The sequence below is a fragment of the Salvia hispanica genome, chromosome 5, assembly GCF_029641045.1.
Source record: "Salvia hispanica isolate PSC_SH4W2 chromosome 5, Shi_PSC_v1, whole genome shotgun sequence".
Lineage (NCBI taxonomy): Eukaryota > Viridiplantae > Streptophyta > Magnoliopsida > Lamiales > Lamiaceae > Salvia > Salvia hispanica.
In genome coordinates, this window is record NC_142696.1 from 5,322,426 (window position 1) to 5,346,575 (window position 24,150).

Here is a 24,150-nt window from a genome sequence, read left to right on the forward strand (position 1 = left end):
GTAACAACTTGTGAAATAGGTGATTCAACATTACATATCCGCACAAGGATGATGTATGCAGTATGTATCTATTCAGATTTAGTAATATGGGATGAGGAAAGCAAAGGTTGATGACCGGATATTTGTGTTTGAATGCTTTTTTTCTTAATTTCACACAGACACACACACAGTCTTGTGCACACATACATAACATATGCTTGTAAGAGAATATGAATAGTTTGGTGCATGCCATTGTGATTGAGAACAACGGAAGAAAGAAGAAGCCAGTCTAAGTCTATGTCCATTTGGCCAAAAAAGACATAGATCCAGCACCTAGAAGAAGTGAAACGTGTGCGCCCAACTGCAGCCTAACATTGCTCTGCATCCTTGGGTTCATGAAATCTGCTGCTAACAGATCCACCAGCGCCATGTAAACCAGTATCCCAGCTGATGCGGAATTCAAAATCCCTTCAACTATTAGAGCCTTGGGGCTATTTTCTTCGTATATGCTTGATATTCCGATCCCCACTGCGATCCCTATTGGTGTTGTCACCGAGAAGAACATCATCATAATCGTCGTCGTCACCGACTTGAATTTCGCCTAATCACACAAAACACATGGACTAATTATATAGTACTACTACCCACAAGCTCCATTTTATTTTTCCTTGTAAAAACAAGGAAAAGGTGGGGTCATATATGAAAGACAGATAAGACAAAATATGATAAGAACACATGTTTTAGATATTTTTTTATCAGAGCAAAACCGAAATTAAATTTAGCAACCTGGGAAATGCAGCCACCAAGCCCCATCCCTTCGAAGAACTGGTGGAATGAAAGTGCGGCCAGCAACGGCTTAATGGTCTCCACGCTCTCCGATGCTCCCAGCGACACTCCGATTATCACCGAGTGAACCACAATCCCTACCTCCAAAACCTACACCAACACCAACAATCACCATCCATGATCCATTCACATATACTGCAAACAAATTACTCCCTTGTCTTACTATAAGTGAAGCGTATTTTTTTTGGGGCAAAAAAGCAACATTAATCTCTCTTACTTTATCATCTCTTCTAATTTTTCTCTATATTTTCTTATCACTTTTATTTTATTCTCTCTTCATTTAACCAATAAAACAACACTGCCTAAAAACTTGTGCTAAAAAAAATGTGTCACATGTAATGAGAAGAAGGTGAGAGTAGTATGCATACCTGTGATATTATGCGCTGTCGGACAAGATCCGACACGCTCATGTCAAGCGACGGAGCTGCGGCGGCCGCTCCATGCGCGTGGCCGTGCGTGGAATGAGTGTGCACGTGCACGTGGCCATCGTGGCCGTCGCCAGAAGCCTCCTCGTCGACGAGCTTCGGTTTGTCAAAGTGCGTGCTCTTGTAGAAGCTGGTGGCCACCGTGTCCACCACCAGCGTCCCGATCGCCGCCATCATCGCCACGAATCCGGCAAAGGGGAACTTCCCCCACGGATCCTCCCCGAGGCAGGGCGACGACAGGCTGCGGAACGCGTCGGGGAGGATGTGCACGAATCCGGTCGCCAGTATCACCCCTGCCGCGAAAGCCTTGATCATGAAGAACACGTCGTTTTCCGGCCGCAGCACCTCGAACCTCCGCCCGAGGATCGGGAGGCTCACGCCAACCGCGCCGGCGCACAGAACCGAACCTATTGATGCCAGCTTGTACCTGAGCGCCTCGGTGTGGTTGCGGCGCACAGCTTGGCCGTCATCATGGCCGCCGACGCAGTCAGCGGAAGCTCGGGGAAGGAGGAGGAGGAGAAGAAGAAGAAATGATAGGATTATGAGTTTGTGGGAGCTCATGGGAGAGGAGAAGAGATTTTTTAGTGATGTTGAGAGGAGAGGAGAGGTTTGCTTTGTAGTAGTAGAGTTGTGGGAAAAGGGTGGCTCTTGCTAATCAGAATATTTGAGTGCCCAATTAAGTAGAGTATATATATGGATGGTCAATAGGCAGCATACCAATTTTTTTTTCTTTTCTTTGCTTTAATTTGCCTTTTTGGTTCAACTGTTCCTAAGTATTTTTCAACACCCAAACGCATCTATACTGGTTGGAATTCCCCTCACCACTGTCACTACCAAAATTAAAAAGAAACTCTCACACATATTGTCTCATACACTCATATAATAACTGGTGTTTAATCAATCAGTTTTGGTCGCTGCAATACAACCATACAACTTTAATGCCACATCAGCAGTAGACAGCAGTGGTGCCCTCTCGTGATAGTCTGCTAAATTATGTTTTATCAAGGTTGTAATTAAAATTTGCATCTAAATTTGCATGTACTGTATTAAATTTACATCTAAATTTGCATGTATTAAATTATATATACTATATCAACGTTGTACTGACTTATAGTAATTGGATATTTTATTATTTTAAAATTATACAGATCAAGAGAATACTTGGGGGTTTTGCAAATGGTCAAAATAAAAAAAATACATGGCTACAAAAAGTAAAATAATTAAACCATGTACACAAGTTGTACTTCTTAATTAAAGTATCAGAATAGAAAGAAGTTGAACAGAGAATAATAGTTCAACTTAAGCTTTAACAAACTTTAGTTATACATCCCATTCCTCGAACCAAAAGTTGCAATTTGAGTGTAAAGGGCTGTCATTGCGAAATTATAGAATTCATTATATAAATTGTTGTAAACCACCATCACCATGTAAATTTGTGAGATTAAGATCATTGGTTGTTAGCTAGGTTCCATTCACTTTATAATTATTTTCAGATGGTTGGGTAGACTCATTTTAGTAGTACTACTCTATTACACTTTTCGACCATTGAATTTTGGGAATATATTTTTGTTGATGCTATACTATGATTATGTGCAAAAGTTGGTCGAAAGATTTATAGTCTATTAATATAAATTATTCCGTTTAGTAGTTCAATCTGATTTAATATAGCGCGATCAATTCAAACGTCAAGAAAATCAATAAGATAGGGCAACATACATAGTGGAGGGGAATTGGACAAAAAAGTTTGAAGTTGTAAAAGTAGTGATGATTTAAATTAGGTGGAAAATGTAATTTTAGGTTTGGAGAGAGATGGAGACAAAATGTTGTCATCCAAATCCCTAACAGTGGCGCTTTGGACTTAGTTTACATTGACCTAACCTATGTAAGAAACTCTCATTGCCTCATGATGTCGTTACTATGTCTCTTGCTTTTGATTTGTGTATAAAAATAAAGGATTACTGCTTTATTTACTTTGCCTTTTCTCTGTTTTAAAAGCTTGATTGTGGATTTGCTTTGGTGTCCCGCCGCACAGTTTAAGGTGGGAACCTGCTGTGCTATCCGCTAATGTTGGTCTCTCTTGTCAGCCCCAAGTAGACTACAATTGTTTAATTTTGTGTAGATGGGAATTTTGGATATTCAGTGGGTTAATTTAATTTGTAAACCTTGAATATTATACTTTAATAACCACTGCAATATGGAATACTCCCTCCGTCCCATAAAATTTATCTCATTTTATCATTTTCATTCATTCCACAAAGTTTAACTTGGAATCTATCAAAAATAGACATTAAATTCACCCCTTAATCTCATCAATGTGAGACCCTTATTCCACTATACACCTCCATTTAATACAAAGTCAAACAATTTCTTAAAATCCGTGCCGGGTCAAATTGGGATAAACTTTGTGGGACGAAGGAAGTATTATACTATCAGACTCTGTAACACCTTGGATGGGCTAGTGTCGATTGTTTTGATAATTTAGAATTCACTGTATTTATAATTCTGAAATGTCTATCAGATAGATGTACACTTTTTTTTTTGGTTAAGGAAACTGGGCACAACCTAGAAGCTGAAGAATCTAAGGCAAATAAGAAACACCTAATCTATCATGTACTGTAGTAGCCAAGCATTCGTACCCGGTGGAGGGCCATCTAGAACATGAACTCCTTTGTAAAAACTATACGCATAATGGGAGAAAAAGTCTGAAGCAAAATTACATTCTATATGCAAATAAGCAAAATTAACTTCTATATGCAAATAAGATGTACACTTCTTTTTCTTCTCACGATAATGAAGTTTGATTTATTTCATAAATTCTAACTATAACTAGTTTCACGATGTAGTCACAAATAGACACTTTGTTTGAATCAATTCCAACAACTATAAAAAATTTACCTCTAACTCTAAGCCTTCCATGTAGATGAGTTCATCAATTGTTTGCAAACGTGAAATGTATCAAAACATGGTTCAAATGTCTAAAACAGATACTTGAACGCCTTCATTGTGTCACTAGCGCACTATTATATCTTTCATCGTGGAGCCACTCTACAATTGGTCCAGAATTATACGTAATATTACTTCCATCAGTGACCAGATTGGCAGATCGGACCTAATTATTTATTTTTCATATATTTTTAATAACTACTCTCTTCATTTCAATTTAGATGAGTCGTGTTCTTTATTTTGAACTAGTATTAACCCACGCACTATGCGCGACTTAGAATATTTTTTACTCTTATTTTGATAGTATGAATAAATAAATTAAAATAAATAATAATATCATTACATAAGAATAAAAAAATATAAATATATACCAAGAGTATGTAAATCTAATAAAATAAAGAAAATTAAATAGTAAAACAAAAACCCAACAAAACACTCACCATCATCAATGTGCTGTAACTTTTCCCCTACTTATTTATACCTGAAAGGACTAAACTATCGTTGACTCTGTATCTCAACCTTATTTTCCTCTTTAGTTTCCAATTTGATGATTTATGTACGTGCGCATAAAGAATGTGATATTTTATGTTCTTCATCTTCTTTGCTCCTTTTCGCCATTTCGTTGACTTAGGGTGTTTTCTTTGGATAAATCCTATGGAACTATCGGTGACTCTTTACCTCAACCTTATTTTTCTCCTTAATCTCCAAACTGATGATTTATGTTATGTACGTGCGCAAAAAAAAGTGATATTTTACGTTCTTCATCATCTTTGCTTCCTTTCGCCATTTCATTGAGTTTGAGTGTTTTCTTTGCATGAAAACTATGATAGTAATAAAGTTGGCGACAAATGTACAATTTTAGCTTCCAAATGTTATAGATAGCCAGCTTCTGTTATTTCTTTATTCCAGAAAAAATAACTATTATAGCTAATATAGAAAATATTCAAACAAAATTAACAAAAAATAAAAAATAATAACATTAGGAAAAAACTTAATTATGAACTAAAACACTCAAATAGGGAATGATCTTAAAATAAGATTTAAAAGTGCTATTTTCTTTTCACCTCTCTTACACGACCCTATCTCCACAGCCTCCGACTCGCGTCTTCAGCTCTTTGCCTTTTTACAGGACTATATCTCCATCGCCTCCGACTCCATTAAACGTTGCAAAAGAGCTCCCGTCGTCGACTGCTGAAGTTGAATCCCTTGAGGAAGCAATTTTAAAATATATTTAATGTCTGCACTGAAAAGATAATTCTACAACGAAAGAACATGTATTTATAGACAAAAACTAAAGGCTACCAATAATTTCTAAAACCTTTTAAATTTCACTATACATTATAGAAACAAAAATGCATTTTCTAGGTAATCAATAATAATTAAAATGAATATTAATTTATGATTTAATCAATGGATACATTTAGTCATAGATTTGAAATGTTAAAAAACGCATAAATTGAAAACTCCTCATAAATCATTAAATTTAATGACATAGCTATACCATAATCACCACATCATCGGCCGTTACATACGGGTTACATTATTTGGCCATAGATTTCAAAAGTCATTAATTTTAATATTTTACGCACACTATCGGTAGCTATATATGCCTACATTATTTAGGGAGTTATTATGTGATTTTATTAAAACGTTACGAAATCTTTTACAACAATCACCCAAAACTCCTAAATTTTCAAGATGTTACCCAATCTTATAAACATTCAAAATGATGGTCAAAACTTGTCTTTTGTATATGTATAGAACTAAATAAGTCATTTTTTTCCTAATTAAAAAAAAACATATAACCACTTTTATTTTATTTAGTCATCCGTTTTACTCTCTCTTATCTACATTATCTATTTCTCCTATTTTATTTTTTATTAATCCATCAACACAATTTAATCTTCGTACTTAAAATTTTAGTTTCAACTTAATTAGGAAGAGGGAGTATAAGTTTTATTATTAGTTAATAAATTTTTAAAATATAAAAAGTCATTTAAATTATCTTGTAAACATTTAAAATTTATGATAAAAATTAAGAGTATCTAGAGTGTTCATATATTGAAATACAACACAATAAAATAACACAAAATAAAAGAAAATGTGGTACAATATAGAAAATAAACAAACTAAATTATAAACAAGAGTAAAAAGAAAAAGGCAACTAAAGAAAGATAGAAATTCTACTCTCCTATTTAATTGCGAGTATCTAATTTTTTTTTCATGTTTTATCAAGCTATAATTTGAATATATTGAAAATGGTTCAATAAAGAAAAATAGAGAAATTAGAATTCAAAGTTCAAACGGTACAGTGACTGTGCCATATTCAAACCAGCAATCAATCCACTTTCCTTCTCAATCGATCTCAAACAACAAGGTAAGCCCGCCCAATATTATCCTTTAATTATTCGATTAGGTATTTATGTTCGAAGCTTATACCTTTTGATTCTTTCGTCCCCATCCATATTTGTAACAGAGGAGTAAAATACAAAGATTTATTGAAGAATCGTGAAGAATCCTAAGTACATTGCGAGGAGTCCAGTAGTTCAGAATCGGAAGAAAAAGTTAACCGTTCGATTGAAGAAAGATATGGTGGCTGTTAAGGTTACACTCCTAATTTTGTTTCACCGCATTAGAATTATAATTTACTCTCTCGTAGGCTGGAATTAAGTTCATTTTTTAATTAATTGATTTTGTGATTTTATTGACAGTAAAGAGAAACTTAATAGTTGATGTTTTTACCAATTTAGGGCAGATTGGATACTCGTAGAGAGAAAACGGCAGATAAACAAAAGATGAGCAAGCCCGGTAATTTCTGTTTTAAGTAATTGAGTTGCTATGTTCCCCAAAATTTTGATTTAGTGCTGACTCAGTATGTTCCTCATTCTCAAGTAGGAGAAGTAAGCAATTTCAAGATATATGTGGAAGTTGACACTCTTAACAATCGAACCAAGTAAGTGTTTGTTGTTAGGCTAAGTATTTTTCTGTTTTGATTAAGGTTTTATGTTTTCTAATTTCTATCTATATGTTAATATGCAGAAGACAGTCTGCTACATGTAAAACTGGAGGTTATGTTCTAAATGCCAATGATTCAAAGGTTAGCCTATTTTTTTTTCAATTGTTTTTCTTGATTTTATGTATGGGGCTTCCATTTTTCTCTATGGACTAATTATTTTGAGAATTTCCCTTTCCTGTCTGTTTATAGAGTGGTGTCAAGAATTCGGAGAAGGGAAAAAGTAAACCATTTAAATCTTGTAAGTCTCACAAATTCTGTATAGAATACCGAGTAATCATGTGTTTGTATTCTGAATAATTGGTTCATCCCGCAGTGACTTCTAGAGTTGAAAGGAAAGTTTTGTCTGATATTGGCAATGGGAACTGCACCTTTTCAAAAACTGACCAAGGAAAAATCTCTAAATCTGGGTAAGTAGTTTAGATTTTCAGCATCCAAACAATACTGCTCTTTACATGTAGGAGATTTCTCTCGTTATTGTTTGAAGGAGTGTATGATGAAAAGCTGTCTTAAATGGATATATATCTGAACAATCTTCAAGTGATCTGTCAAATGCATCGATTTAGATTGTTTTAATCTCAAACAGAGAATAAATAAAGAAAGAGATGAAAGAAGAAATCTTAGGGATTTGATCATTCAGTTCCTCTGTCTAATGTAATTAAGATTTTTATATTTCTGATTTCCATCTCACTACAGGAAGGGCAAAGACAAGGTGGTGTTGCTTCAAAAAAGGTTAGTGTAACTTTCAACTCTTGAAACTATATTAACCTTTCCCTGTGTTGCTTTGATTATCCACAATTTTTTATTTTTTTGTTAGAATGTGTCCTGATACATGTTTATTCATTGGTGTGATTCATTTGCTTTCTGTTGGTATCTGTCTCGCAGTGGTGCTGTTGATTTGGGAAAGAGGGACAGTAGTTTGTCAAGCAAACTTTCTGCGGTATGCTAATGAATATCATTACAAATCTGTTCCCACTAAATTAGTTCACACGCATAATTGAATTTGGAAATGGTTGATAATTCTCAAATATGGAGCTTTTAGCACCCGAAGTTTCACTTCAATTGAATCAAGTTATGAAAGACTAAAATGGTCTAAAGCAGTATCAAGAATTGGGTGACAATTCCTGTGCCAATATTTTTAAGAGAATTTAAGGTCTGGTGTTGTGTGAAACAGGAAATCGTAGCTCTAGATTCAACCAAAGATACAGATCAGATTTCAAAGAACCGTAAGTATCAGTATTTCTTGTCACCGCATAAAAAAGTACTCCACTGATGAAGATCTGTTTATCTCATTGTGTTCCTTTTTAATGAATAACAGTTGTCAAAGAAAATGTTAAGACTATCTCTGGTGAGCCAAGGATGAAAGCTCAAAGCCGTAACTCACTGACTACAACTGTTACCGGAAGGTGAACTCAAAAATTGCTAACCATTTTTTAAACCAGAATTTTTGTTGCTTCGCTAGTTTTTGCAAATCTTCCAACTCTATTACTTTTATTATGCATGTTTTTTAATGAGTTTTTTTTCCTTTCCTTTCGGTTTCAGGAAATCAGTTAGAAATACTATTCTGACAAGGTTTAAGCTCCCACTAATTTCTATTTCATTTTAAATGTATTTGATTTCACAGGTATTAATGTTCCTGTTTTTGTTGTTTATGATGGTTTAATAGGAAATCATTGCCAACAATAAAGCAGGCCAGCAGAGTAGAAACAAGTGGCACAACAAAGGTTTTGACGTTATACCATCTGACTTTATATTGTCTTGTGACTTGATAAGCTGCAAGTGTGATGTAGTCCCTTTTATTTGTTACAACAACAGGGAAATTCTGAGAGGTCAAGTAACTTTAGGGTAAAACATGGATTCCCTGGTGAGCTTTCTATCAGGCTTAATTCGGTATTTCTTTGAGAGAGACTCATGAGTGTATTACTAATCAATATTTGTAAACTTTTTGTGAATTCAGTTAACACCAACTCTAGGGCAAGTGTTGCACCAAAACCGAGCAATCCTAGTCGCCGTCCTTTGGGGAGTAGAGTTAGTGATGGCTTCAGATCAATGTACGTCATACGTCTAAGAATTTTGATTATGTTTTACATTTTTAAGCTTCTGAAGTTACTAATTCTACCCATTTTATGGGGCAACTCTTCACTAGGAAGAAGTTGTATTTTTTTTTTATCTTGGTGGTTTTACCCAACATTCCAAATTTTCCTGCTTTGTAGTTAGATCTCTACATAACATATATATACACTTTTCTGGGAGAGAGAAGAAACTTAGTAAGAAGGAGAATATCTGTCAGCATATAACAAATGGATTTAATGTGGGATATGAGTTGTGAACTGGCAGTACTTTAATGCTTTAGTATGCCTCTCAAGATCAAACACTCTAAATATGAACCATTCCCTCATCTAGTCTTTGTGACTTGTGTGATTCATTTTCTTCAATCGGGATATGATGCTTGACATCCTCTAAAACAGCTTTTGGAGTTGGCTTTATATTTGTCTGGTCAGGTTTTCATTGTAGCATGTTCTTGAACCCTAATGTATCAGTATTTATTTAGACTCAGCTGATAGATTTTTCTTTAAAGCAATGAAATTCTCTAAGGAAGAGTCTGAGTTTTTAACATGTGTTATGTTTTCATTTTGTGCATTGTTTTCTTTTTTGCATTGTTTTTCAATGTGGCGTGTTGTTTTCAGGCCACCGAGGGCTGAAACCAAAGTGGAAGCTGGAGTGAGATCTAGAAAATCTATTAAAGTAAGTGAACCCTTATATATTTTTTCTTCTTTTCTCCTTCCAAATTTTTTGTTGTTATTACACTAGCTATTCGTTTGATTGGTTACTTGCTAGATTCAATTAACACATTTTCTTCCTACATATATTTTGTCACTCAAAGTAAACTAATCCGAGAATGGATAATAATGATGACAGATAAATTTAACAACTTCTGATTATGATAGTATGATACTGAAATATATGGATATGTGTTTCTTCCTCTACTTAAAAATTCAAAAGCAAAATGCATTTATATCAATGCTACAATGAGATGAAGAACATATATATAGTTTCTGGTTGGAGTTTTAATCAGATCCAGCATACTGTTACAGATATACTGAGAAAATTTTCTGTCACTTAAATTCCAGCTGACTGGAGAAAGAACAATTACAGCTCTCAGCACTCGAAGAAATTCGAAACCAATCCAGATAGCCACTGTAAAGAAAGTGACTTCTCGACCAGCAGATTTATCCAAGAGAAAGGAGGACAAGGTTTCTGTAATAAAAAACATTCCTTCTGTTGTATCCCAAGTTGAACCTGCCCATGAGGAGGATATTTCTAGCACTAGTGTTCAAAGGAGAAGATCTGATCGCAGGAATTCATTTATTTCGTCACTAATGTCCAGATCAAAGGTTTTTTTAGTATCCATGTAATCAACACCTCTAAAATTTGCTTGCCAACTTGATAGTTGATTATGGCCACTTTTGCAGTTGCTTAAAGAATGTAGTAAAGTTGCATCCCAGGAAACTCTACCAGATATATATGATGATCGTAACCATCTTGAAGTTTCTGATTACGTTGATGATATATACCAATACTATTGGGTTATGGAGGTGAACCACATTCCTACTTTTCATCATTTTACTAGTACATAACTTTTTTGCATTTCTTATAAAGTCTTTCTCTGAAACCTTTTGCAGGCACAGAATCCTTCGCTGAAGAACTACTTGGAAACACAAAAAGATATTGCACCACAAATGCGTGGTATATTAATCAATTGGCTTATTGAGGTCTCATTCTTATCAACATCATTGCTTGTCTTTTAGTGGTTTCTGCACCTTCTGGTTTCCCTCTCACAACCATTTGGTTGCAGGTTCATCAAAGGTTTGAGTTGATGGAGGAAACACTTTTCCTCACTGTTACACTCTTAGATCGATACCTCTCCATCGACTGCATTAAGAAGAATGAAATGCAATTAGTGGGCCTTACTGCTCTCCTGTTGGCATCCAAATATGAAGACTTTTGGCATCCCCGGGTAATATATTCATGCATTCAATCTCAGACTGTAAAACTCTCATTAAGTAGAAAACTTATCTCTCGATTTCTTGGTAACCACAGGTTACTGACTTAATAAGCATCTCAGCCGAGTCATATACTAAGGATCAAATGCTGAAAATGGTGAGTGCAGGCAGATCTTTCTTTATTGATTGCTTGCACAGCATTATTTTCTGTTTGCAAAAAGATGAAGTTTGTACCAACTTGTGAGTTTCAGGAAAAGATAATCTTGAAGAAATTGAAGTTCCGTCTTAACCAGCCAACTGCCTATGTTTTCATGCTTAGATTTCTCAAGGCGGCTCAATCTGACACAAAGGTATGCTGTAAAAATTTGTGCAATAATGTCTCTTCAATCAAGTAGAGTAACTAACAATCACTTTCTATTTGGTGGGCCCAGCTTGAACGATTAGCTTTTTACCTCATTGAGCTATGCTTAGTCGAATATGAAGCCTTGAACTACAAGCCCTCAATGCTCTGTGCATCTGCAATCTTTGTTGCACGATGCACAATGGGATTGAGTCCGCGATGGACTCCACTACTAACGAAACATACACGTTATGAAGAATCCCAAATCAGGTAGGCTCTCTGTTGGATATTGAGGGAATTTAAACTATTAGGCTTTCTCTTAGACTTTGGAATTGTGCAGGGGTTGTGTGGAGATGATACTCAAGTTTCACAAAGCAGCCAAAACATCTGTGTTGAAGGTCACTTCTGAGAAATATGCAAAGCTCGACCGCTCCAAGGTTTCTGCAACTATAAAGCCTCTGGACAGGCTTCCTTCATGATAGATGAGATGCCTCTCTCCCTGCTCAACTGCGATGTATGTCTTTCTCTTACTTAACTTAACCTCTCCCTTAATTGCTAAGATTATTGTCCCAAATAAAATGTTGAGTCGTCTTGTTTTCTTTCATGCAGGAAGTTGTATCACAAGAGTGTGTATGTATTATGTAAACATAGTTGTTGGTCGGATGTAGCGTTGCTAACATAGAATATCACAAAAAGTATGGGGCTATTATTCTTGTGTTGAAATTAGAAAAAGATGACGACTTCATCATCTCTGTTTTTATGTTGATGGAAAAATTTTAAATTCCAGAACATAGTCACATGTAATGATGATTTTTGCCTATATGCAACGCATATATGGAGATCCTCTTTTCATTCCAATTGGCTCGCCGATTCTTTCGAGAGTTGACGGTAGCCATGGTCATTGGCTTATTTACTAGGAGTAGTAAAAACTCAAATCAAGAAGGACCACTCATACATGATACTACATCCTAAACTGACATTTCACCATTCCGTCCTCTAGCTACATGATAATACGATAAGGGTGTAAAACAGGTAGCAGGTATCGGATAATTCGTGATCCGACTAATTCATGTTGTGTATCGCGACCAACAAAAATTGGAGAGTACTTAAAAACTGGTGATTTTGTATTATGAGCTTGATTTGATTGTGTGCAAATGAAATTAAACATGTACTGGTTTATTCAAAGAAAATTGAGCCTTGATGTGAAAGATGGTTTGTAATTTAAACATTTTTAAAACCAATTTTTTTTTGGTTTTGTAATCAAATTGGTTAGTTTGTTGTAGGAATTGGCGGAAAGCCATGACATTCGTGTTTATAAATTTAGTGTAATTTATTGAATAAATCAGTTTTGATCTGCTGAGCGACTCTTAATGAGCGACTCTTGAGCGACAATTCCAGATCACCCACCGCTCACGCACTCCTTCCTTTTAGTTTTCTTCTGAATTTCTCTCTCCTCTCTGCTTCGAAAACCTACTCCCCCTCTGCAAAATTGAAAAAGTCCGATCTCTACCTATTTTCCACAATTTTCTCCGTTTAATTTCTTAGTATTTTTTAAATCACAATCAGAAGCCATGGTTACATTTAGCAACTTTCTGATATCTGTGGAAGGATGATTGATAAAGAAGAAGAAGATTGACTATTTTATTCTTTCTTGCTCGATTCTAATCTCGTCAATTCTCTGCATATATTGTGTGAGAATCAAAATCCATCTGAGCAATTTTAATCAAATTCCTACTCATTTTCTCAATTCTCTCCTCGTCATGCCTATAATATTTATTTTCAGTTATTTCATCAAATGGTTTTTGCTATCAACGACGCGGTATTTGCGTTTTCTTCTATTTGTGTTTCACTGCTCATTCTGGAAATAATTCTTCTATTTGAAAGTGGTTGAGGGCTGTTGACGATAATTATCACCTAGAAAGAGGAAGGGTGAGAAAAATCAAGAGTGAATTGTGGTCTGAAATTGAAAATTGCATAGTACTTCATCATTTTTGGCGTATTCTTTATTGTGATAAAGAAAGAATTGAGAAGAAAATTAAAGAAGAGAAAGAGAATTGCGCAGGCAATATTGCAGGGATGTCTTTTAAAGAAGAACGTGCTACTGAGGAGAGAAATTCATTGAAGAAAAATAAAAGGAATGGGTGCCGTGATATTGAATCATTCCTAAAATTTCTGCAATTAGTTTTCACTAACAAAATGAAAATTTTCAATCATACCCCTTTATCACAATAATTGGTTTCTCATTCTCTCTAAACAAAAATGAAAGAGATATTGCTTTTTTATTGCAAAGAAAATGGAGAATTTGCAGAGCTAGAGAAGTAGAAGAGTACTACTATGTACTAGGATGTCGAAATTTGCAGATATTGTTTTGGCCAGATTTTCCAATAGATAAAACTCATCGGAACGAATTGACTACTGAATTTAATTGTTTTGCACAGAAGAATGAACATCTCAATAAGAATAAAATTTTCGGATATGCAATCCATGGCAGAAGAACATAAGTGCTGTTTGCAGAGAGAGAAATTAATAAAAAGAGGAGGAGAATATTGAGAGAAACAAAAAATATTATGTCACTGCCACGTCAGCAGTCGCCTAAGTGGCGCTCATGTAAAGGACCGCAGCATATCATTCCTCTTGAATAAATTACCATATAAGTCGTTTATCATTGCAAAAATTTAGGTGTAAAGATTTCTTAGTTTGCAGCAACACGAATCGTCAGGATTGAAAGCCATTAAAGCCAAGATTCTTAATCTGACAAGTTATACTCAGTAGTTATTCACTACCCCTCATCAAAATGGGGCATAGTATGAAGAAGTTATTTTCTTCATAATTTATTTTTCCATCAAATCCGAAGCCAACCAGACACTTATAAAAAAGGGTCAACGAGAATATAGATTATGCAATACTCCATATGCAAATATAATCACGAGAAGGGGGAAGAAAATGTAGAAGCACTATAAACATGATCAATTAATAGACAAAAACATGTTTTAAAACAAGGAAGCCTAAAACTTAAACGAATACTAAAGTATAGTTAATGTACAGTTACTCATGGATATATATAGTAGAAGCCAGAGGGTTTTAAATTATTAGCTGCTCAGACTTTGCTCTTGTGCTCCGGTCTATGAGTGAACTCAAAGTCAATGTGAACAAATGCTCTCTCCACCTCAGACAGTTGCTCGAGCTTTTCTTGTAGCGTTTCGCCAATATTATGTGCTTCGCCCAGCATCATAGTTTGCGGAAGCACAATGTCAACCTCCACAAAGTAATGTGTACCAAATGTGTATGCCCTTACTGTGTCAATGTGCTGAATTTCCTCATGATGATTCCATATCAGATATGTCAATTTCGTTAGGAAATCTGGAGGTGCTGTTCTTCCAATTAGCGACCCCACGTTTTCAAAGACAGTCCTACTCCAAGTGCTGATTGTGTAAATTGCAATCTGAAACATAGAGTCGAATAGCATTGGCAACATAGAACATATATAAAGCCTAATAAGCATGAATCTGATTGAATTATGGCATGCATAATGAGAGAATGGATGTTTTTGCCTGCATTGGTAATTAAATGCTAATTGAGTGTACTCACCATCATGGCTCCTGTAGGATCTATCCACCAGTAGAAACGGACCGCCAAAACAGCAGTGGCTAATCCGACAGAGTTGGTGATGACATCAAAGAAATGATCTTGAGCATAGGTTCTCACAATCTCATTCTTAAATCGGCGGCAATAAACCATAAGTGCAAACTTCACTACAGTTACAGATACCATGATGCCTATCATCCACATCTCTTGGTTATGGTTCATCTCAGGGCCAGTCTGTTCCACGAGAAAAAAAAATTGTTGGTGTAAACCAATTTAGAGAACTAGAGCTAATTCAATTCTTTAAAGATGAAATACCTTTGATATCAGTTGCCGAACAGACTCCAGTATAATTTGCAATCCCAGTGTTGCCATAACAGAAGCAAAAACAATGATGCCCTGTAAAAGACATACTCAATTAAAGGAGTCATATTTTTAAAGAGCTCATCTTGCTAGCTAATATGCCCTATAATAAGTGTGTTATTTTATTTCGAAGCAGATGCCAAATCTTACCACTGGTTGCATCCTTTTCTTTCCAATTGGATAATGATACTGGTTCGGATTTTTCATAGCATAGGATGTAAACCACAAGATCAGCCCAGATAAGAGGTCCAGGAAAGAATCCATGGTTGATGCAATGACAGCTAAAGATCTGCTCTCAAATGAAGCATACACTTTTGCAATGAAAAGGATCAGATTGGCAAAGTTAGATATGTGAACAGCTAGCCTCTCACTCTTTGCAAGCTGTTTCAGTTGATCCTGGAAAGATATAAGAGCAGAATAAGCCATAAAAACAAGGATGATTTAACACAATCTTAAAACAGGGCAAAGAAGACATAAATTATAAAAAGAATAAAAAACGGAAAAGTAGCAGTATTAGTCAAAGCAGCAAGTATCAGAATAAATTGAAGTTATGAGTGATACAGGGATGAGCACTGATTCACAAGTATTAATGTGGTTATTTCTGCTTCACTTTTAAAAGTATCATGTGCGTTTTCTTCTGAGTATGACAGGTTAAGTGAGGTTAAGAACCTCAGTAAGAGCATCTGCTAAAGCACCAGATACATGGATTGTCTCCATTTCATTGAATCCTTCCAGAAGTCTTTCCTGCTTTTTGTAATACTCTGCAACTTTTCGTTGTTTTCCTGCAGGAAAAAAATGATCACATATTTACATTGAACTCAGAGTAAACCCTTATGCGGAAATTAATTAAAACCGGACAAGCTAACAAGATTAAGAAACAAAGCGCCAATTTAATGAAGAATTAAGTACTCATAAAACATTTTATTGTGTATGCATATCTATTTTTAAATTCAAGAAAATATTGCCCTCGAATGTATTTCTTTTAAGGCAAGGCCAAATTATCCTATATCTATGTAGGCAGCCAGCGGATGTACTAGTATATAACAAAACGTCAATAAACAAAATCTGAAATATGTGAATAAATATCAAACTACCTATAAACTATTTTGACCTAACTAAAATCAAGTGATAATTATTAACTACTACCACATGTTACTTGTGGTAAAATATGTAGTACTATTATCAATTTAATATAGATGACCATAATACTTTATTTTTAGTAATGCGTGAAGAATATATTAAATTGATAAATTAAAATCACCACCAACATCATAAATATCTAACTTAACAAATATCCACCAACAACCAAATCATCTAAAACCGCCGCCACCATCATCATCACACACGCATGATATATTGATATATACAGAAACATCGATCGTGTACAATTACGTTTTCAGATCCGGAATCATCAAACAAAATCGTCTTTCTTATTCCGTTAATAAAAACGTATAAGGAGATTTTAGAGATCGATACTAAATATTTTAAAGCGTATATATAGAGTCTATTGTGGCTGCCGTTAAATTACAACCAGAGAATTGTTTCTGCAAAAGACAGACTTCAACATTTGAACCTTAGTCAGAGAAATCAGATCAAATTATCACCTGAAGGAGCACATAACAAAAGGACATATTCAAAGTTGAATAAAAAAATTTGGAAGGAGACATGACTGGAAAGAAAAATCCAAAAAAAGGAGAATAGGATCCGGAATTATTCATATTCTATAACATATCTGTATCCACCGCGTGCATCAGGGGAAAAGGAGTGTTTATTTATACATGATTCACACGGCTTACTTATTTGATACACTTTTGACACAGTTCCCCTAATATTCTCCGCGGAAAATTCAGGAAATATGCGATATATATTAAGAATATGCAGAAACATACTTTTGTTCCTGAAGAGACGCCGGATGTTGAAAGTGGAGTGACGATTGTCGGACTCGCGCTCCGGCAAGCGGAACGCGTCCAAGTTGAGCCTCCACGACGGCTGGATCGTATCGGCGCTCAACAACTCTCTGCGGCTTTCGTTCACAACGGCGGCGCCGCTGGCACTCTCCATTCTGTGAGGTTTAATTTAGGTTTTCGATTTTGGGTGGAATTCGGAAAGGTTGGGATGCAATGTGGGTACATAGAAACTACACGCGATTTGAATCTGTATTGAGATAATCATGGGAAGTTGGGATATTTATATACGTACTACGGCCTTGTTTAGTTTTCGAATTGTATTAGAATACGTTTATTCAATTTGATCATAAATAGGACTTCAATATTTTTGACGAAAAAAATTAATTTGTTAATTATATTAAAAATTCATCTGACTTTGTTAGGTTTATAATTGACTGATTTTATTTGAGTTATCAGAACAAAGGAAATACTAGAAGAAACAGCCTACCTAATTCTTTCTCTTTTGTTTCGGGCTCATGTGACTTTATCTACTACTTAAATTACTTTAGAAAAGTGGCAATCAAGTTAATAAAGTATTTTAGGGCATTCTAAGGATTTCATTATTTTCGAAAATAATAGTTGACATTTCTTATTTTAGTTATCAATCTTATTAATGATATTCTATGTTTTATGTGCATGGTATATAATGTCAGCAATAATTTTTGTCGTGCGTTCAAATATTAATATCACAAATTATGTATTTTGATAGTAGTAGTATTAATTTGGTATATTGAAAAACAATACTCCATACTCCATTCGTCCACGAAAAATAGACCACATTTGAAAAAGGACTTCATATTTGCTACCTAACACAATTAAACAGACTCCACTATCTACTAACACTATTTCTCTCTTTTTTTACCAATTCTATATTAAAACTCATGTCATTCACAATGCGGTCTATTTTTAGTAGACGGAGGAAGTATTTACCAATTCTATATTAAAACTCATGTCATTCACAATGCGGTCTATTTTTCATAGACGGAGGAAGTATTGATTTGTTATTAAAATCATATCTTTTCCTAACTTGGCTTTAAATCTAGATCACTGACTAACCTAGGTATATTCTAGGTCACTTATCAAACAAGCCATTAAATCTAGATCACTAACTAACCTAGGTATATTCTAGGTCACTTATCAAACAAGCCCTTAGTTTACAAATTACAATAACTAATAGAGTTGTATTCAAATTTGGTTCATAAAAATTAAGGTTTGCATTTATGTGCTTGAATTTTTAAAGAATAGTATGAATGTCTTTTAATATAATCTACTTGTCTTTTTTCCTCTTTATATCTATCCATGTCTCTATCTTTTCTTTTTTGAGGGGCTAACATATCTTTATCTTAATTCTCATCTACCATTCAACTTAACTTAAGTGCATTCAATCATTGGCATTCATAAAAAGGACAATTATCATCTAAATTATGATACTTTAAATAATTTGTAATTTTCATACTAATGCTTTAAAGCTGAAAAGTATTCAAGTTATAATCTGTTTAGGGGAGTTTTTAACCTTCTTGCAATTTAAGTTCTTGGAAAACATCCAAGAACCCGAACTTTAAATTATTTTAAATTTAATTCGACAAATATTGGATTTTGACAAATATGGATAAAAAAACATTAATATATTGGTAAATATTTTGTACTGCTTAACTACCAAACACTTCATTCTTTATGCAATTCTACAACTCTCCCATAGACTGTCTTTAGCTTTACAAGAAATTATTATATGTGTATCTATGATAATAGCGTTATGCATATTTCTGGTACCGCACAAAAAAGATTATCATTATAAAGTATAAACTAATTCCGGATAAAGACATAATCACGTTTAGATATTTTTTCATTTTTTCGATCTTTTTTGCCCTTTCACTTCTACCACGTGGCACAATGTGAGCGAACTAGAGCATGTTGACGCCTCCGCAAGGCCCGGACTCCGGCCCTGGGCCATTTTCATGTTGGGCCACATTTCGAAACACACAAAACAAATGAAGTCAAATTTGCTACCGTTTCAATTATATGTCACATTTTTTTAATACTACTACTTTTTGAAAAAATCATGAACCGGGTAAAGAAAGAATAACAGAGAGAGGAGAATAATGTGTTTTATAGGAAAGGCTAAGTTTGAAAATAAAATAGATTGAAAAATGTAGATAGAGTTGGTGATGAATAGAGTGGAGTCGGAAATAGTTTGGCATTATAAATAAAGATAGCAATATGTAGAACTCAAAAGAGATGAGTTGGGTGGTGATACAAGTGAAGATGAGAGGATTAGGATTTAGGACAGGCTATGGCTTATTTAGATGATATTGAGTCAACAGGGTCTGGTGCAGAAACAGCGCCTGCGGATGCCGCGGCACTTGCCACCGTGGAAGCCCTCTGTGTTGCACACGGACCCGCAGTTTTTGTTGCTTAGGCATGTGCCCTTGAACCGATGGCTCTTCGATTCACAAGTCCTCTTCTGCTCCCCCACTGATGCCGATGCCGATGCCACCCCCATTTCTGCCAAGTAAAGTAGTAATCCTCTATTATTATTATTATTATTATTAAAATTCTTTATATCAAAACGCATATACATTACATACACTTCAACTACTTACCACTTGCCAACAACAACAGCACCAGCATAAGAATAGCCCATACGCAACCTCTTCCGCTCCCAATTTTCCCCATATTGCTCTTCCTCTGTGTGTGTTTGTGTGTGCATCTTCTCCTCAATACTACTCCATATATACAAGTGACACTGAGAGTGCAGTGAGACATAGTACAGGTGTAATGTAACAACACATGTCCTGTTGTGTTCATGCCTTGCGACACGTACTTGGAGATCAAAATGTATATACTTTTTCTTTACCATTCATTCTACTGCTACCTCAACTTAGAAAAGAAAAAAATACAAATTCATACACCTATAATTCATTATTTCATTACAACTCACACGGCCCAACCCCCCCCCCTTTTTTTTGTCTCTACATATAACAATATTGTAAAATAAAAGTGAAGTAAAATATTGTTTGAACCATACGCCAAAATCCATTTAATTTGGTGTAAAATTCATCTCCAATTATACACCAAATTCAAACTCATTTTTTGTGTTTTCCACCGATTTACACCAAATATGATGTTACTGCAAAAATTTACTGTATGAAACCATCTCCAACCATACACCAAATATGAGTTTTGGTGTATGAATCTTCTCTAACCATACACCAAACTCAAACCCATTTTTGGGTTTTTTTGTGAAACAACAACATATTTGGTGTTACTGCAAAAGTTTTGTGAGACAAAATCCCAAAAATGGTGTAAATCTTAAATTTGATGTAAACGGTTGAAGTAAAATTATTTTCTAGTGTGACATATACTTAAAAATGAGTTGAAGTTTGGTGTAAATGATTGGAGATGATCTGAGATATTGTAAATCGGTGTGAACTAAAACACGAAAACAAAATTACAATAACAAATGAAGATGCTCGATTTCAAAAGTATTTGACTTTATATGACGCAAAAAAGAAATGAAATGCTCCTCTAGACTTGCACTAGTTGATCAATTTTGGGAACAATCACAACTTTCAAGTCTTGAATTTTTTCAATTTTATATTCATATTATGGTATGTTTTTTTTATGTAATTGTGATATTTTTAAATATGTTTTGATTTATGCATTAATTTTATCATAGCATGTGAAGTGTATATTAATTTTCAAGTTGGCGTATTTTTTTAGTAATTAAAAAGTATAAGAAAATTTATTTTATTATTTAATTAAATTTGTTGATATAATGATGTGGGATTAGTGTGTGATTTAAATAAGTATTTAGGCGTAATTGAAAAGGTATAAAAAGTAGGTGGATATGGAATATTCTTTAGGTTTGAGTTTGGTGTAAATAATTGGAATAAAATTACTTTTGGTGTTAATAACATATATCCAAAATAGGTTTGAGTTTGGTGTAAATGGTTGGAGATGGCCTTAATAAAAATTAGGGTGCTTCATTTTAACATGTTGAAAAGAGAACATGTGAGTCTCAAGTATGTTGGTAAAAGGATATTATCATAATGTAGAGTTCCAATAGTATAGTTCTTAGGAACATTTAATCTAGATTCCTATAAATACTCATGTACTATATATCAACAAGAACAATTCAAGCTTAATACAATGTAGACGATAAAGCTTTTAGTGTTTTTTTTATTTTTCGCATTTTACTTTTCAACATAACTCTGGCATATATGGAACCCCTTTACGAGGGTGTGAGAGAGGAAACTTTAAGGGGGTGTTCAGTTTGCAATATTGTATCCAGGATTAAATTTGTAGTGTGTTTGGTTCATGAAATTCAACCCCACAACTCAATCCTAGATGGATAATCATGGGATAATTAGTCATAGCTAACCCCCCTATGACTAAAATAATCTCACAACTCAATTATAAATTGCATCTTGATATTATTTTATCTTGAAAACTGAACACCACCTAAATGGATGAAAAGCAACTTAGAATCATCCATGCAGCTACTAATTATCGGCCTATATACTTGGTTGATCAAAGTTTTCTCAAACCTTTATTTGTCATTTTGCAGTGGTTGGAAATGAAGACAAAAAATGGAGCAACGACGAATCATAAAGCTATAGCCGGAACATAACCTCAAAAAAAACAATACATGTACTTGTACATTTAGTTCACATACATTACTCGTACATTATTTCAAAGCCATCAAGCGGGGCCATAATTCATTAACAAGCCAAACTCCAATTTCAAGCGCCATAAAAACCTAAAACCGCTTCTACCCCCTTGTATAAAATTCATCTTCCCAAAAAAACTCTGTTCTTTACTTGGTTGCTGCCACCATGACCCTATGCTCAATCATGTCAACTGCCCGATTACTACAACAGTAAAATAAGGTAAATATGTAGTTCGATATGATTGTGTCTCACTTTTTATATTGGAAAAACTAATTTTTTTAAAGAAAAATCAGATAACACTTTAATTTGTTTTCTTTTCAAATATGAGGGGTTGCTAGGGATTGGATCCCTGTTGTGCTATACAATCAATTATTTCATTTTTAAATTATAATTTTTAAATTATTAATATTTTTTATTATAAATTAATTGGTTGTGTGGAACAACATTCCATATGGCATATGCTATCAACCACATCCAAACCCAACTTCACATTTTATGTGTGTACTTTTTATTTCAAGTTGTAGTTTCAATGACAATCTACAGTGGAAACATATCTAAGCGAATCAAACTGAATTCTTTAATCTAAGTTATCAGAATTTGCTTTTTAAAACTGTGGATGGGAATAATAAACCTGGCTTTCACAGACCCAAACTTCTTCTCCTTTTAAAATGAGAGTAATTGCACCCGCTAATTCAAATTGTGTCATGGCTAAACCATTAATTTAATTTTTGTATAAACTTTGATTCAATTTAGTTGGTTAATCATTTACTTGAGTATTAAACACCACGTACACACTTTTTTGCGTTCCAAAGTCTTCAGTCATCATTAATGATCCCGAATACGAATTGATAGGCCTGAACTAACCTCCCCCTAATCTTTAACTAGTGTAATACATAAACCAAAACATGCGTTATTTTAAGAGTAAAGACTAAAATTGGTCCTAGACATATATGACCATTTTACGTTTTTGGTCCTAAACATTATCTTTTGGATTTTTTGGTCCTATACATATGAAAATTTGATCATTTTGGTCTTCCATCAACATTTCCATTAGAAACTAACGGTCAAAAGGGTTTAAACTCGATTTTGACCAAAATTAACATTTTAATTATGATTTTCTCCTTAATTAATTCACTAACTATTATTATAAATATTTTTTTTAAAATTAGAAAATTAGAATTAAATATTATCTCCTTCCCCGATTTCTCGTCGACGGCTTCTCCAGCCGGCGCCCAGAGTCGGCGGCGTCCGGCATCTCTCACCTCACTCCAGAATCGACGCTCACTTCTCTCCAATTCGAGAATATCTAGTCTCACATAGTCTCAGCGACCCGATTGAAGAAATGAGCGGCGAGAAATCGATGGGGGCAGTAGGGGCGCTGGTGCCTATGTGAGACTAGATATTCTCGAATTGGAGAGAAGAGAGCGTCGATTCTGGAGTGAGGTGAGAGATGCCGGACGCCGCCGACTCTAGGCGCCGACTGGAGAAGTCGTCGGTGAGAAATTGGGGAAGGAGATAATATTTAATTCTAATTTTCTAATTTTAAAAGAATATTTATTATAATAGTTAGTGAATTAATTAAGGAGAAAATCAGAATTAAAATGTTAATTTTGGTCAAAATCGAGTTTAAACCCTTTTGACCGTTAGTTTCTAATGGAAATGTTGATGGAAGACCAAAATGATCAAATTTTCATATGTATAGGACCAAAAAATCCAAAAGATAATGTTTAGGACCAAAAACGTAAAATGGTCATATGTTCAGGACCAATTTTGATACGGAGATTAAAATGGGATACGGAGCACTGGCGAATACAAATAAGAACAAGGGGGTACAAGTATACCCCCAAAAGTTCTCGATAGCCTAGTGGTATTACACTCCTCTTTCATAGCGTCAGCCAGGGTTCGATCCCCATCTGGTGCATTTTTCGGCTACGGAGTATTAAATGAAAAGATAATGAGGTAGGAAATAGAGAGATAAAAGTAAGTATTATTTCGACTTATAAAGGGATATCAGTATTATTCCGTAGGCGACAAAAATG

General features: G+C 34.6%; 4 protein-coding genes across 7 annotated transcripts; 1 reads left to right on the top strand and 3 right to left on the bottom strand.

Moving 5' to 3' along the window:
* Positions 1-8: 8 nt before the first annotated feature.
* On the bottom strand, positions 9-1,899 carry LOC125190280 (zinc transporter 1-like). The gene is made up of 3 exons (XM_048087544.2): positions 1,194-1,899; positions 766-915; positions 9-580 (listed from the first exon to the last, which is right to left on the bottom strand). Exons 1-3 carry the CDS (start codon positions 1,809-1,811, stop codon positions 275-277), a joined length of 1,074 nt encoding a protein of 357 aa, XP_047943501.1. The 5' UTR covers positions 1,812-1,899; the 3' UTR covers positions 9-274.
* A 4,548-nt stretch (positions 1,900-6,447) lies between these two features.
* On the top strand, positions 6,448-12,408 carry CYCB3;1 (cyclin b3;1). Of its 4 annotated transcripts, none has more exons than XM_048087540.2 (25): positions 6,448-6,570; positions 6,670-6,797; positions 6,944-7,001; positions 7,086-7,146; positions 7,233-7,290; positions 7,399-7,447; positions 7,523-7,616; positions 7,903-7,938; positions 8,092-8,146; positions 8,381-8,432; positions 8,525-8,612; positions 8,749-8,778; positions 8,873-8,930; positions 9,022-9,070; positions 9,164-9,257; positions 9,894-9,951; positions 10,338-10,601; positions 10,680-10,802; positions 10,890-10,979; positions 11,063-11,224; positions 11,308-11,367; positions 11,462-11,560; positions 11,642-11,820; positions 11,891-12,064; positions 12,160-12,408. In XM_048087540.2, exons 2-24 carry the CDS (start codon positions 6,783-6,785, stop codon positions 12,027-12,029), a joined length of 1,971 nt encoding a protein of 656 aa, XP_047943497.2. In that variant the 5' UTR covers positions 6,448-6,570; positions 6,670-6,782; the 3' UTR covers positions 12,030-12,064; positions 12,160-12,408. The 4 variants fall into 4 exon arrangements, with proteins under 4 accessions (XP_047943497.2, XP_047943498.2, XP_047943499.2 ...); XM_048087541.2 differs by having other exon boundaries at positions 7,089-7,146; XM_048087542.2 differs by lacking the exon at positions 6,448-6,570 and having other exon boundaries at positions 6,905-7,001.
* Positions 12,409-14,494: 2,086 nt separating this feature from the next.
* Positions 14,495-17,702, bottom strand: LOC125186514 (metal tolerance protein 10-like). The gene is made up of 6 exons (XM_048082886.2): positions 17,385-17,702; positions 16,165-16,277; positions 15,646-15,891; positions 15,451-15,531; positions 15,139-15,369; positions 14,495-14,992 (listed from the first exon to the last, which is right to left on the bottom strand). The coding sequence occupies exons 1-6, from the start codon at positions 17,554-17,556 to the stop codon at positions 14,648-14,650; spliced, it is 1,188 nt and encodes a 395-aa protein (XP_047938843.1). The 5' UTR covers positions 17,557-17,702; the 3' UTR covers positions 14,495-14,647.
* Positions 17,703-19,616: 1,914 nt separating this feature from the next.
* On the bottom strand, positions 19,617-20,195 carry LOC125187778 (defensin Ec-AMP-D1-like). Its single transcript, XM_048084411.2, has 2 exons — positions 20,042-20,195; positions 19,617-19,943 (listed from the first exon to the last, which is right to left on the bottom strand). The coding sequence occupies exons 1-2, from the start codon at positions 20,112-20,114 to the stop codon at positions 19,756-19,758; spliced, it is 261 nt and encodes an 86-aa protein (XP_047940368.1). The 5' UTR covers positions 20,115-20,195; the 3' UTR covers positions 19,617-19,755.
* Positions 20,196-24,150: the final 3,955 nt, after the last annotated feature.

Excerpts from the sequence above, each read along its gene's own strand:
- LOC125190280 (XM_048087544.2), bottom strand. The coding sequence starts at position 1,811 with ATGAGCTCCCACAAACTCATAATCCTATCATTTCTTCTTCTTCTCCTC. Across the intron at positions 916-1,193 it reads GACAGCGCATAATATCACAG|GTTTTGGAGGTAGGGATTGT; the intron begins GTATGCATACTA and ends GTGTTGGTGTAG. Across the intron at positions 581-765 it reads TTGGTGGCTGCATTTCCCAG|GCGAAATTCAAGTCGGTGAC; the intron begins GTTGCTAAATTT and ends TTGTGTGATTAG.
- LOC125187778 (XM_048084411.2), bottom strand. The coding sequence starts at position 20,114 with ATGGGGAAAATTGGGAGCGGAAGAGGTTGCGTATGGGCTATTCTTATG. Across the intron at positions 19,944-20,041 it reads GCTGTTGTTGTTGGCAAGTG|AAATGGGGGTGGCATCGGCA; the intron begins GTAAGTAGTTGA and ends TTTACTTGGCAG.
- LOC125186514 (XM_048082886.2), bottom strand. The coding sequence starts at position 17,556 with ATGGAGAGTGCCAGCGGCGCCGCCGTTGTGAACGAAAGCCGCAGAGAG. Across the intron at positions 16,278-17,384 it reads GCGTCTCTTCAGGAACAAAA|GAAAACAACGAAAAGTTGCA; the intron begins GTATGTTTCTGC and ends TTTTTCCTGCAG. Across the intron at positions 15,532-15,645 it reads AGAAAAGGATGCAACCAGTG|GGCATCATTGTTTTTGCTTC; the intron begins GTAAGATTTGGC and ends TGTCTTTTACAG.